Source organism: Musca autumnalis, unplaced genomic scaffold (genome assembly GCF_047663935.1).
Source record: "Musca autumnalis isolate F117 unplaced genomic scaffold, ASM4766393v1 scaffold_1, whole genome shotgun sequence".
In the NCBI taxonomy this organism is placed as follows: Eukaryota; Metazoa; Arthropoda; class Insecta; order Diptera; family Muscidae; genus Musca; species Musca autumnalis.
Window position 1 is genome coordinate 97670632 of NW_027411644.1, and position 12984 is coordinate 97683615.

A 12984-nucleotide genomic window follows, 5' to 3' on the forward strand; every position below is an offset into this window, starting at 1 on the left:
CCAGTTACTTTCGTCAAAATATTATCGCCTGATTTGAGGTAATTGGTGCATACATACATATGTATGTTCATACATGTCCAATTTTGGTAAAATTTTAAATAAAATGTTGGTAAACTTGAAACATCTGTACTATGATCTATTTAACATCATACTGAAAGAGATCATACGTGACGCAAATGTGTGTTGGAAACGCGATAAAAACTCTATTATATTCAACAGAGATACTATTATGGTACTGGACTACGCAGTTAACCTCGACATAAAAGATCGATCAACGCAAGTCGTACGTAACAGCTATCTTTAATAAAATATTGAAAGAGTCTTCCAATGTGGGTCTAGAAGTAAACCGCGCACAGTGGTTCAGAATTGATCTTTCCTGGTCAAAACTCTGTAACTTTTGAACGGAATGATAATTTTTCATAATTTTTTTTTCGACGAATAACACCATCAAAATCGGTCTAGTAGTTGCAGAGGAATTCAAAGTCTAATTTAAAATGTTGAGTTTTTTGCATATTTTGCATCAAAATATGAGTGTTTTTCAGTTTTTCCAATTTATTAAAAAAGATCAAACACCAAAAAACAAAAAATTAAAAAATGTTGAAATTTTTTTTTAACTTATATATTTAAAAAAAAAAATCAATTTGTGTCAAATTTTATTTTTTTTTAGTTTTTCTATAATTACAATAATACACTGACATTTTTTTTTTTTGGTTATACAATTAAACGTTTTACAGAATATTTTTTGTTTATTTAATTGAATCTCCTCAACTTTTGTGCATCTATTGTGTAATACCCAGCAACTCCCATCCTTGTGTTGTCTGCAGCATGGTGTTTCATTCCCTTGTTTCTATTGCGTTTTCTCCTAAAGCATTGCAGCTTCTTCCAAATCTCAACCCGATAAAACACCAACAATTCTCCAATAAATACCAAAATGACAAACACCAACATCCCAGCCAAAAATATAAATATATAAAGTAAATCATCAACTTTCATAGCTCGGAATTCTTTCTTTTCACTCAAATCGGACAGCTCCAGCTTGTGAGCTCTAATTAATTCCAAAAATCCATGTTCCATCCACATATTCATTAGACCCGATTGCCAGACTTCCAACATCAGTTTATACATCGATTCGATAAAAAGGGAATTTTCATGAATTGGAAAACACATTGGAATGTTGTTGTAAAAACAAAAACTAGCACTTTGTTTAAACAAAGAAGTGGTGAATATTTTCTGCTGTTCACTAACAATCGTCCACTTTGTGGTGGGTACCACATAACCATAGAGGGTATTAAATGATTCTCTAAGTTGTAAATATCTTTGGTAATTTGGTTCCACCAAAAACATTGGAGCATATTTCTTAAATTCTGGAGCTCTTGATACAATTTCATTGTATTCCGGTTGCCAGGCAATGCATTTTAATCCAGAAGCCATAATATCGTCCAAGGTATTCAGTGTGGCCATCTTTGGAGCTTTCGTCACATAAGTGGAAAAGTAAGCATTATATGTGGTCGTCAACAATATGCCCAGAATGCAAATTTCCAGATAAATGGCCCGAACAATTATCGGTGGATGACGTAATTCGCTGAAGGACTGGCCCAGCATTCCTCTCAAGCAATCATCATGGCAAATTATATCAAACAAATCCGGCCTATAACCATGAATAAACAAGGCAGCACTTAGGACCATGGAAATGATCACCAAAGTAGCGATGAAGAAAACATAGGTTTCACCCTTAAATACCGAGGTGAAAAATTCATAACCCGGTATATCAGCTTCCACTGGTATCATCAAACACCAATTTATGATTTCATAAGGATATGTGTAACCTTTAAAGGGAATTTCTGGAAAAGTTACACCCGAAGACCATTCCACTGTTCCGTTGCGCACAGCTCTCATTAGCTCTTGACTGGGTAGAGGTACCGAGGGGTTGTATGGCAAAGGTTCCGTCAAATTGCAATTGTATTTCTTGGCAAATGCCAACACAAAATGTCCCACAAAGCCACCGACAAAAAGTTTACCATCTTTCTCATACGGTATTATACGTGGATCGGAACCACCCATTACGACGTTCAGGTTGTATCCTTTAAGATTATTGAGGCGTTCTGGAAAGACTTCCTCTTGTTTCAGCATGCGATTAAAGGCTAATGGAACTGTTTCCATTTGAAAGACAGGAAATGGATCAAAACGATATAGTATTCGAGTTTTCTATAAGAGGAAATGACAAAATATGATTTAGTATTAATTTATTGTAAGAGCAAAAGTGAGTTTTCATACAAATACAGTAGGGTTATAACCAAAAACTACCAAGCTAGTGTCATGTGGGTAATATTCTCCTTATAATACAACATACATAAAGATTTAGTATTCACGGCGAAAAAAATTTCCAAAATTAAAACGATTTCATAAGTAGATATTTATCCAATTCAAACAAGTAAGAAACCGTTAAATTCGGCAGGGCCGAACTTTTTAAACCCTCTATCATAAAATATTCTGAACTAAAATGGAATAATATGTTTCTCTTTATGTCCACAATTTTAGGTGGAGCAGATTTTCGACCTCGGATACCCCCCAAAATGCCTAAATTAGGTCAGAAAATGTATACCAAATGTAATCAATCGCACATGGACCAATGATGACAATTGTTGGTGGATAATATTCGTGACTGCTGGGAATCTTAAATATAAAACAAGTAAGCAAAGGTTATAGTCGGACGGGGCCGATCATGTGATACCCTACACCCCTGCCCCTGGGAATATGCTTCCAGCAAATCAAAATGCGTTTTGTAAACATTACTCTCTGTATAGAAAGTAATGATGAAGTTAATCCAATGGGGGAATACTCCAGACATAAGCAATCAAATCAAAATTCCTTAATGGAACAAATAAGCTTATTGTAAGAAATAACTTTGTCGATTCTGTCACCTTATCACATTATGCTTGGGACCTACAGTTTATCGTCGAGTCCGAACGGCGTGTCCTAAGACACCATTTTTAGAGAAGTTTTATATGGCTGAGATACCCAAAAAATGTCGCCAACATTACTGAGGTGTATTTTGCCACCGTTGAAAGTTTGATGTTACCCTCCGGGGAATCGAACCCACGACATTCTGCGTACAAGGCGGATGTGAAGTTGAAATATAGCTCCACTCTATGGAATAATATTAGAAACGAAGATACGTAAACAAAATTAAAATGTCCATGTTTTGACACATCTGGTGGTGCAATGGTATGCACACCCGCCTTTCACGATGAATGTCAGGGTTCGGTTCCTAGGCCAAGCCACATGCAATTTTCAACGGTTTCAAAATACCCTTCAGTTATGATGGTGACTTTTTCTGAGTATTGAACATTGTGAGTTTATTGAAGATCTATCGTCCAAAAAAAGTGCACTTGTACCATACATATGTTTGGAAATGCAATCGATTTTGTGGTTTTTTGTGTGGTGGGTGCCTGCACCAAAATTAATATTTCAAAAAAACTTTAACATGCATTTTGAAAAAAGGTGGCGAATTGACCCTATGCTGCAATATACATATGGTAATATTCAAAAGAGTTTTACTATCGTTGAAGTTGAGGTTCACCATTTAATAAGTCGCGAACTGTTAATATATTTTATAAAATATTAATATATTTACATTAATTGAAGTGTTTTAGCCACGATCTCATAATATGGACCATAACAAATAATTTTCGTGGATGCTGCGTTGGTGGTAATATATAAAAATGGGAAAAATGTGTTGAAGTAAACAAGTTTTTTGTGTTCTTTCTTGATTTCTGGCCAAACCACGCAAAACTCAAATCTGTGCTCAAAGAGAGAACTAAAGAATACCCCTTGGGCAACATGGTTCTAGTGTATGACTTTTCGATATATACATTGCATCCCCCTAAAATCGATGCTGACATTTTGAAGTTTTGATTTCAGTGTTTTTCGAATTTTTCTTATAATTAGAGGGTGCAACTAGATAATAATCGAAACTAGTATATAGGATTGTAGAACTCGCGATTCCACGTCGTTCGATGTATATCTCATGAGTGTGCTCCGTACAGCTTCCTAGTAATAGGAGTCCAAAGTCGAAAATTTGTTGCGTAAATTTTCTGAAAAAACCTATTTGTTGGCTTTAAAATTTACAACTGTCGTACAGGTACCCCCGAACCCCGCGTGATTTTAGTTTTTTTACGTGCCGGATCTAATAAGCCCTTCCGCGTTCGAATCTATCCACTGAAATGCCAGATATAGATACCTTGAAATTAGGAAAATCTGCAAAAATATATTTTGACAATTCCGCGAATTGAACCGCTATTTTCTTTGATTATTTTTACATAAATGTAATCCTTTATACGCGATTATTATATTTGCCAAAAAGGTGTGTCACAACTTACAAAGATTCGGGAGTAATATCCCTATTTATCCCAAAATAGAATGTGGTGGCTCATCCGGAGTTCTTGACGAATCTCTCTAAAATAATTTATATTGACGTATTTTTAATAGGCGGCCATTGAAATCGGATACACCTTATAATCATATGCACATCGCGTAATTTTTTTCCCACTTGAAGGTTTTTTGAATAGTAAGATGCAACTGATGGCACACTTTGGCCGCTGAATAAAACATGGGAAAATCCATGCATATTGATAGACATGGACTCCCTGTATCCGAAAAGCACATGCACCTCAACTGATTTAAAAGGATTCGCGAATTACACGCTTTTTAATTTTTGTGTTTTTTCTTTGGTTGTAATTTCATTATTACGCTCTACTACTTATTTCTATTGCTTATCGCAAAAAGCAAATATACTTTCACGATGACAAATTATTTTCCTTGTAATAGTTTTAGCAAAATACTTCAGGTTTTGTATGGAAAATTAGCGAAATAGTAGAATAACTCCCAAAAATATTTCTCCAATTTTTCGCATTAAACCAAAATATATATTTTTGAAATAAATTTCAACAATAAGTTTTCGCTTTTGTTGTTGCTGTAATATACATGCAATGAACCCAATCTTTATAATTTTGGTCTCACATTTGTCTATGCGTTGTCTAGATTCTGTACGTATTTTTATTTTTTTTTTTTTTAGACATTTTTATGGACTCTGAATTAGAATAAATAAAATTTACCCCAAGATTTCTTCATTATTTTTTTTATTTTCCGCGAAAATAAAAATAAATTTTGCAAATATTTTAGCATCTACGGATAGATATCAAATTCTGTTAACGATTTATGTATACATTTTTTTATTACAACCCAAAGGGAATTTTTAAATATTTTTGTTTTATAAGGAAACAAAACCCCCTATAACTTTTGGGTGCAGCATCCAATTTTGTGAACATATTTGAAACCACAATTTTTTCTTAACGTAAGTACCAAAAATCGCGGATGTGCTCGCACAAATTTAATTTTTTTCAATGGTATTGAAAAGGAAATTTGAAATTTACCATATGTATAAGCTTATTCTTGAGATGTCAAGTCTGCAGTCAAATCGAATGAGGATTACTTTCGTACTCGCTTCCTTCAATGTCCTTTTCGTCCTTTATTTTAAGAGCCGCTATAAAAGTACCACAAGATGACGTTTTTCAACTTCGAAATGTTCTGCAAACATGTGGCTCAGAAAAATTTAGATACGGCTCTCATTGACAACTAATCGATTTTGTCGTGTTTTTATAGTTAGTAAATAATTTTTTTTGACCACTGAGAACAAAATTATAGTCAATTTAGGCCGCAAATTTAGATAAAAACTTTAAAATGCCTGAAATCGTGTAGTACCGTTATATAAAGGCTATACCAAAACCTGGACTTTTGTCCATAATTTTTGGTGGGGAAGTTTCTGTACCATTGGGAACTCCAAATGCCAGGTTACAGCCAATTCTGGCTAAAAATGAAGATAAAATCCTTAAAATACCTGAAATCGGGTGGTACCGCTATATGGGGGCTTTAGGAAAAAAATGGGCCCATATTAATGTATTGTCATAAAAATCTGAAAAGTGTGCAAAGTTTCAGTTCGATTGGTCAACTGCAACTGCATTAAAATGAGTTACTAGATTTGAACTAAATCTGGTGGTACCGCTATATGGGGGCTATAGGAAAAAATGGACCCATATTGGATTTGGTTTCATATTCATGTAACCAAATCTGAAAAGTGTGCAAAGTTTTAGTCCGATTGGTCAACTGCAACTGCGTCAAAATTGAGTTACCAGATTTGAAATGCAATTTCAATAAAACACCGTCAAAACACTGTAAAAATGGTAAAAATGGACCAGTATTAGTTTTGATGTCATATTCATGTATTGTCATCCAAATCTGAAAAGTGTGCAACGTTTTAGTCTGATTGGTCAACTGCAACTGCGTCAAAATTGAGTTACCAGATTTGAAATGCAATTTAAATAAAACACCGTTAAAACACTATAAAAATGGACCAATATTGGTTTTGATTCCATATTTATGTATTGTCATCTAAATCTGAAAAGTGTGCAAAGTTTCAGTTCGATTGGTCAACTGCAACTGTGTTAAAAATGAGTTACCAGATTTGAACTAAACGGACACCAAAGCAAGTTAAATAAAACACTGTAAATATAGTCTTTTTCTGAACAAAAACAAGGTAAATGCACAAAGCGACCAAGAAAACGCGACAAAATCGATTAGTTGTCAATGAGAGCTGTACCTAAAATTTTCTGAGCGACATTTTTGCAGAACATTTCGAAGCTGAAAAACATCATCTTGTGGTACTTTTATAGGGCATTGAAGGAAGCGATTCGACTGAAGTCACGACATAACGCCGAAGTTCAACTCACGGCAGATCTGTCCTTCGCGGTTCTTAATATACTCACCAAGGCCTTTTTCCCCAACAGGGATTTTCGGTGCCCCAGACTTTCACCTCCATTTTGTTGCACAGTGTAATTTGCAATAATGCTGGGTATTTCTCTATCATGATAGAGACAAATTGTAGCATGGGAGGAAAATGTTGCATTCTACACAAAACCTATTATATATTAGGCAGTAGGCCCGTTAGTTACCCAGGAGACACATTACTGCAATTTGCATCAGGGGGAATGTCTGTAGTTCTTATTCCATATGTAGGCTACTTTGCGGGTACATGTCCTCCAGGAAATAAAATATGGAACAAATTTTAAAATTTTATATTTTTCATACGCAAGCAATGGAACATTTAACCCACTAGATAATATGAGATCATCATCCAAAATTGTAGGCATGTTCATCGACCTAAACTCTTACATTGTGCAAAATCTCGTGACTATTGATGTATAATTGCGACCTCTAGCGAGCTTCTGATTACACTACAAACAAATAATCAAAAAAAATCAAAATAAATGGCATCAATGGAAAGGTCAAGAAATGACCTTCCAAATGTTATTTATATGGGCGGAATGTATCTTCCAGGAATACATATATAAGCTGTATATTAGAAATTTTCACAATCTTCATACAAAAGTTGTGGTCCATTTAACCCTCTAAATATTACCTGATCACAATCTCAAATTGCAAGCCTCTTCTTTGTCATATACTCTTACCTTAGTTAAAATTTCGAGGCAATCGGACTATTATTTCACGATAATCACCAATAACAATAGGTGTCTATTCTAGTCTCAACCCGACCTCCATGCAAAATTTCGTAACGATCTATAATTGCGGCCTGGAGTTTGATTACAATTTATAATGGACAGACGGACGGACGGACGGACACACATCTCAAAGTCGATTTATCTCGTCGAGATATAAATTTGGTATACAACATTGGGGGTCTAGGACAGATATTTCGCGGTGTTACATGAATTTTTCCCAAACCATTTCCACATAGTGGTGTAGGGTATAATTATCGGTCAAACAATTTAGCTAAAATTCTCAAAATATCAAAACTCGGGAAGTGGCGTAATATGGGGCTATACCAGAACATGGACCTGTATTGACAATATTTAGCAGAGAAATTTTGTGACAAATTGTCAAATTACGGGCAAATGTAGCTTAACCCCTCAAAGCACCGATCGGAAGGAACCATAATATGGGGGCTATACGTTTAGTTAGAACCCTCATATGATTTCGGGTATTTTGAATTTTTAGCTACATTTTCAGCTGTAAGCTGGCATTTGGGGTCTGGTCGGTGGTCAGAAAACTTCACCATTCATTTGTTTTACTTCTTGTTATTTAATCATCGTATTGGGTGGACATCCTTTTTGCATGCTACTTTTTTAAAGTATCTGAAAACATTTTCTCAAATGTAGCCTCATCTCAACAACAACAATAAGTGATAATGTTACCAATATTCCAATAATATTCAAATCGTACATATTATTATACCCTTCACCATAATATGGAGGGTATAATTAAGTTTGTCATTCCGTTTGGAACACATCGAAATATTCGTTGGAGACCCTATAAAGAACATTTATTCTTGATCAGCATAAAATGCTAAGCATAAAATTCTAAGTCGAAAATGCCATTTCCGGCTGTCCGTCCGTCTGCTAAAATCAAGATAAAGCTCTTTAAGTTATAGCTTTATAATTTGGAATAGAAGTTTCTATTACTTCTAGGATATAGACCTATGGAACGGTACCTCCCTATTTTCGGTATTTTGGTTTCAATGGCTGTAATTTGGTACTTAGACTTCGTTAGGGGTGTAAAACTTTCCACCTGGAATTTGTCGGTATAAGTCCACGTCTTCATATAGCCGCCATAGAACATTACCTCCCGATTTTCGGTATTTTAAAGGTTGTGGTGTCAATATCCCCTCCAAATTTGCTGAAATATGGTATTTTGTCTTCGTTTGGGGTATAAAACATTCCACCTGAAATTTGTCTTTATAGGTCCACGTCGTCATATAGCCCATAGAACGGCAACTCCCGATTTTTGTTATTTTGAAGGTTGTGGCCCGATTTTCGGTATTTTCAAGGTTTTAGCCTCAATATACCACTAAAATGGCTGGAATTTGGTATTTTTTCATCGACGGGGGTATAAAATTTGTACCTGAAATTTGTAGGTATAGGTCAAAGTTTTCATATAGCCCCGTATCCAGGATTTCGACGGTTTTTTTATTGTACTCTCCACCATAATATGGAGGGTATAATAAAATTTGTCATTCCGTTTGTAACACATTGAAATTTTCATCGGCTACCCTATAAAGTATGTATTTTCTTGATCAGGTAAAATTCTAAGTCGATATAACCATGTCCGTCTGTCCGTCCGTCCATCTGTTGAAATCAAGATACAGCTCGAAATTTTTAAGAAAGAGCTTTGTAATTTGATATAGAAGTTTATATTGCTCCTAGGATGTTTGGTATTGCAAATGGGCTATCTCGATCCACGTTTTGATATAGCCCCCATAGAACGATACCATCCGATTTTCGGTATTTTGAAGGTTTTAGCTTAATTATCACACCGAAATGGCTAAAATTTGGTACTTAGTCTTCGTTGGGGATTTAAAACTTTCCCCCAGCATTTTGTCGGTATAGGTCCACACCTTCATATAGCCCCCATAGATCGGAACCTTGATTTTCGGTATTTTGAAGGTTGTTGCCACAATAATCCACTGAAATGGCTGAAATTCGGTACTTACTCCTAATTTGGGGTATTAACTTCCCATATGAAATTTGTCGGTATAAGTCCACGCCTTCATTTACCCCCCGTAGAATGGTTCCTCCTGATTTCCGGTATTTTGAAGTTTGTGGCATCAATATTCCACAATTCCGAAATTGTTGAAATTTGGTATTTAGACTTCATTTGGGGTATAAAACTTTCCACCTGGTCCATGCTTTCATATAGCCCCATAGAACAATACCTCCCGATTTTCGGTATTTTGAAGGTGGGGGCCACAATACTCCCTCGAAATGGCGGAAATTTGGTACTTAGTCTTCGTTGGGGTTATTTAATTTTCCCCTCGAATTTTGTAGGTATAGGTCCACGCCTCCATATAGCCCCTATAGAACGGTACCACCCAATTTTCGGTATTTTGAAGGTTTTGGCTTCGTTGGGGGTACAACACTTTCCACCTAACATTTTCAGATATAGGTCCACGCCTTCATATTGCCCTTATAGAACGGTAAATCCCGATTTTCGGTATTTTGAAGGTTGTGGGTGAGATTTGGTATTTAGTCCAGTTAGAGGTAAACCCCTTTCCGACTGAAATTCGACGGTATAGGCCCACGTTTCGACATATAGCCCCATAGAACGGTACATATCTAATTTCGATATTTTGAAATTGCTGAAATTTGGTATACAGTCTTTTTCATAAACGAAAGGAAACTAATTGTTCCATTTTACTTCACTACAACTCGTGGTAGAGCCTCCTTATTTATATTATTATTTCTAGATATCATAATAAATTAATTCTTTATGAGCAAAAATAAATACTAGTTTTAGAAGTTGTGCACAAAGAGTGGTCTTGGCAAATGTAAAATAATGCGATTTGTGGAATATGATTTGGTCGTAAAAAGCCAAAAGCAAAATAACTTTTACAGTTTTACGGCATCCACACCGAGTTACCCCAAAAACCATTTAAAAATTTACATTTGCCAATTTACTATCTTAGCAGTCCAAATGACTGTCTTAAGAAGTGGTTCCAATTTTATTTGGTACATAAAGAATTCTTGAAAGAATGATAGAAAATATGAAAATAAAAGAACTCTTAAGTCCTTGGCCACACAAAAGGGTTTCCTTGAAATAATGTCATGAAACCAAGGGTTCCTAGGTCGAGTTCCATACTAAAGTAATATGATGAAGTTGATGTAGTGAAACCACTATAGTGTAGAGAAAGTGTAAAGAATTCTTTTAGTAAAAACCCACGAACACAAATTTGCCCAATGTAATTTTTTTTTTTACATTTAGAGGCACAATAATCTGTTTCAGCCCTTTTTTCGTTTGTCTTCCCAAAATCCTATACCTAAGAGACAATACGCATCTTTTGTTTTTGTTCAAAAGATAGGCCAAATGACATTTTAGCAGAGAAAATACGGCATACTCTTAAACGGCTATACCTGGAAAATTTATTCAAAATAAAGCAAAGTTGTAGCAAGATACCAGTTTAAAATAATATTAACGGACAGGACTGCGATGGAACAGTTTTTCAAGTAAAATGGTTAATATATTTTTATTGTGCAAATTTTAACAACAATAAGGAATCGGTAAATGTTATGATATTAAAAAATGTATTAAAGAAGTTATGGAAAAATTTTAAACCGCAAATATTGACTAACTTTTTGCCACTGGTTGTTTTAACGCCACAAAATGTGGTTGCAAAAATTAACGTAAAACTCGGTTATTTTCACAATTTTTTGTGCTTTCTTTGCATTCCCTTCTCTCGTTCCACGCTTAAAAAGTTTCCACCCTGGCTGCGTCGGTGGGTGGAGGGTATAAGAAGTTAACGCCGTTCTTATTATTTTTTTTCAAATTTTTGTTCCGAAAATTGTAAATATTTTCCATGTTTTGGAAAGAACCACGATGTCGGCCATATGAGCTCTTCTAATGGGGTTAGTATCAGTTAAATGATTCCGTTCCGTCAAAAGTTCGTGGTGTTGGGTATAAAAAGTTTGGCCAGGCCGAAATTAACGCCGTTTTTACTTGTTGTAGTATTAAATTGTGACAGAATTATAGAATTAGCAGAAAACTCTTGATTTAAAAATCAATATATTTGATAGGCATTGGGACCAAAAGATTTGGGTTTGATTTGTCACAGGCTGAGGGCATATCTGACACTTGTTTACTTGTTAAAATTAAGAGTACCCAGTCTTGGGTATCACATTTCGGCGGACCCCGAGTTCTTTTAAGGTGCCAGAAGACATTTTAGCAAAGGGAACTCAACAATAACAACAAGTGATAAAGACCCCAATATTCCAATTATATTCAAATAGTACGAATTATTTTTAATCTCCTGCATCATATCAAATCGTTAGTTTTCCCAAAGATTATGCAAAATTCACAAAGAAAAAAAAAAGGCGAACAATTTAATCGCTGGCAATTTCATGTAACGCAATTTCCTTACTCAAATTTGTTGTTGATTAATTTTTTAAACCACTACAAATTCCAGTTATTTAACACTTCCATACCTGATAGTTGGCCATTATAGCAGCCACATTTAGTAATTTTTGCCTCCAACAATGTTGAAATAATTGTTCCACAACACCATTGCTAACATCTTCATATCTAGCACCGCTGCTGCTGCTGCCGGCAAAAATTTCCTCGTCATCCATCATCTGGGGGCCATTGATCAAGAATAGCACTTTCGCCACCTTTATGCGCCACAAACAATTCGATAATTTCTGCAATAAACCCGAATGCTGGTCCAGGGTTATTTTTATGCCATCACCACCGACACCATCATCAGCATCTGCAACACTATTAATATCAATCTGAACAATTGCCAGTAAATTGTCGGTCATTTGATGTTTAAGATTAAAGTGTTGCCATTCGTTTAATTGCAGAACTGGCACCTGTACCTGGTGCATGAGATATGCCAAAAATGGCAGCAGCACTGATGTTGAAGATCTTCCATTTACATTTAGAACTTTTTCAATAAAGCTGGTGTTGCTTGTGGAAGCTGCATTGATGCTGATGTTGTCATCCTCCATAGTGTTGGTGTAGAATACCGAAGCAATGGTCGTATTCTTATTGTGCATCAATAGAACATTGTCGTAGTTATGTAAATGTTTCAAGTCCTTGAGGAATTCGATTACGGTATAGCCAGTGCCATCATTAACAGATTCTTTAGCCTTCGCTGTGTCAATGGTATTGGCCATTGCCAGTCGTTGGTTTGCCATTTGTGAAATTATTGTTAATAAAATTATTAAAATGTTTAAATTGCCCAATAATATCATTAAATCAAACATCTTATTTAGTGGTGATGCCATTCCCTTTGGTGTGGTTCCTGTTGTGCTGTTTGCTTTGCTTTTATTGCTTGGTTCAATTCTTTGAATCGTTGTGTTATGTGACTCTATTTGCCGACTGCCTTTGTAATGATTCAAAAGTATTCTTGGAAATAATTGT

General features: G+C 35.3%; 1 protein-coding gene across 1 annotated transcript; it reads right to left on the reverse strand.

Annotated features, from left to right (window-relative positions):
- Positions 1–750: 750 nt before the first annotated feature.
- LOC141394299 (uncharacterized) lies at positions 751–12758 on the reverse strand. The gene is made up of 2 exons (XM_073968552.1): positions 12048–12758; positions 751–2205 (listed from the first exon to the last, which is right to left on the reverse strand). Exons 1-2 carry the CDS (start codon positions 12756–12758, stop codon positions 751–753), a joined length of 2166 nt encoding a protein of 721 aa, XP_073824653.1.
- Positions 12759–12984: the final 226 nt, after the last annotated feature.

Coding starts and splice junctions, on each gene's coding strand:
- LOC141394299 (XM_073968552.1), bottom strand. CDS start 12,758: ATGGCAAACCAACGACTGGCAATGGCCAATACCATTGACACAGCGAAG. Junction 2,206..12,047: donor CTATAATGGCCAACTATCAG/GTATGGAAGTGT, acceptor TTCCTCTTATAG/AAAACTCGAATACTATATCG.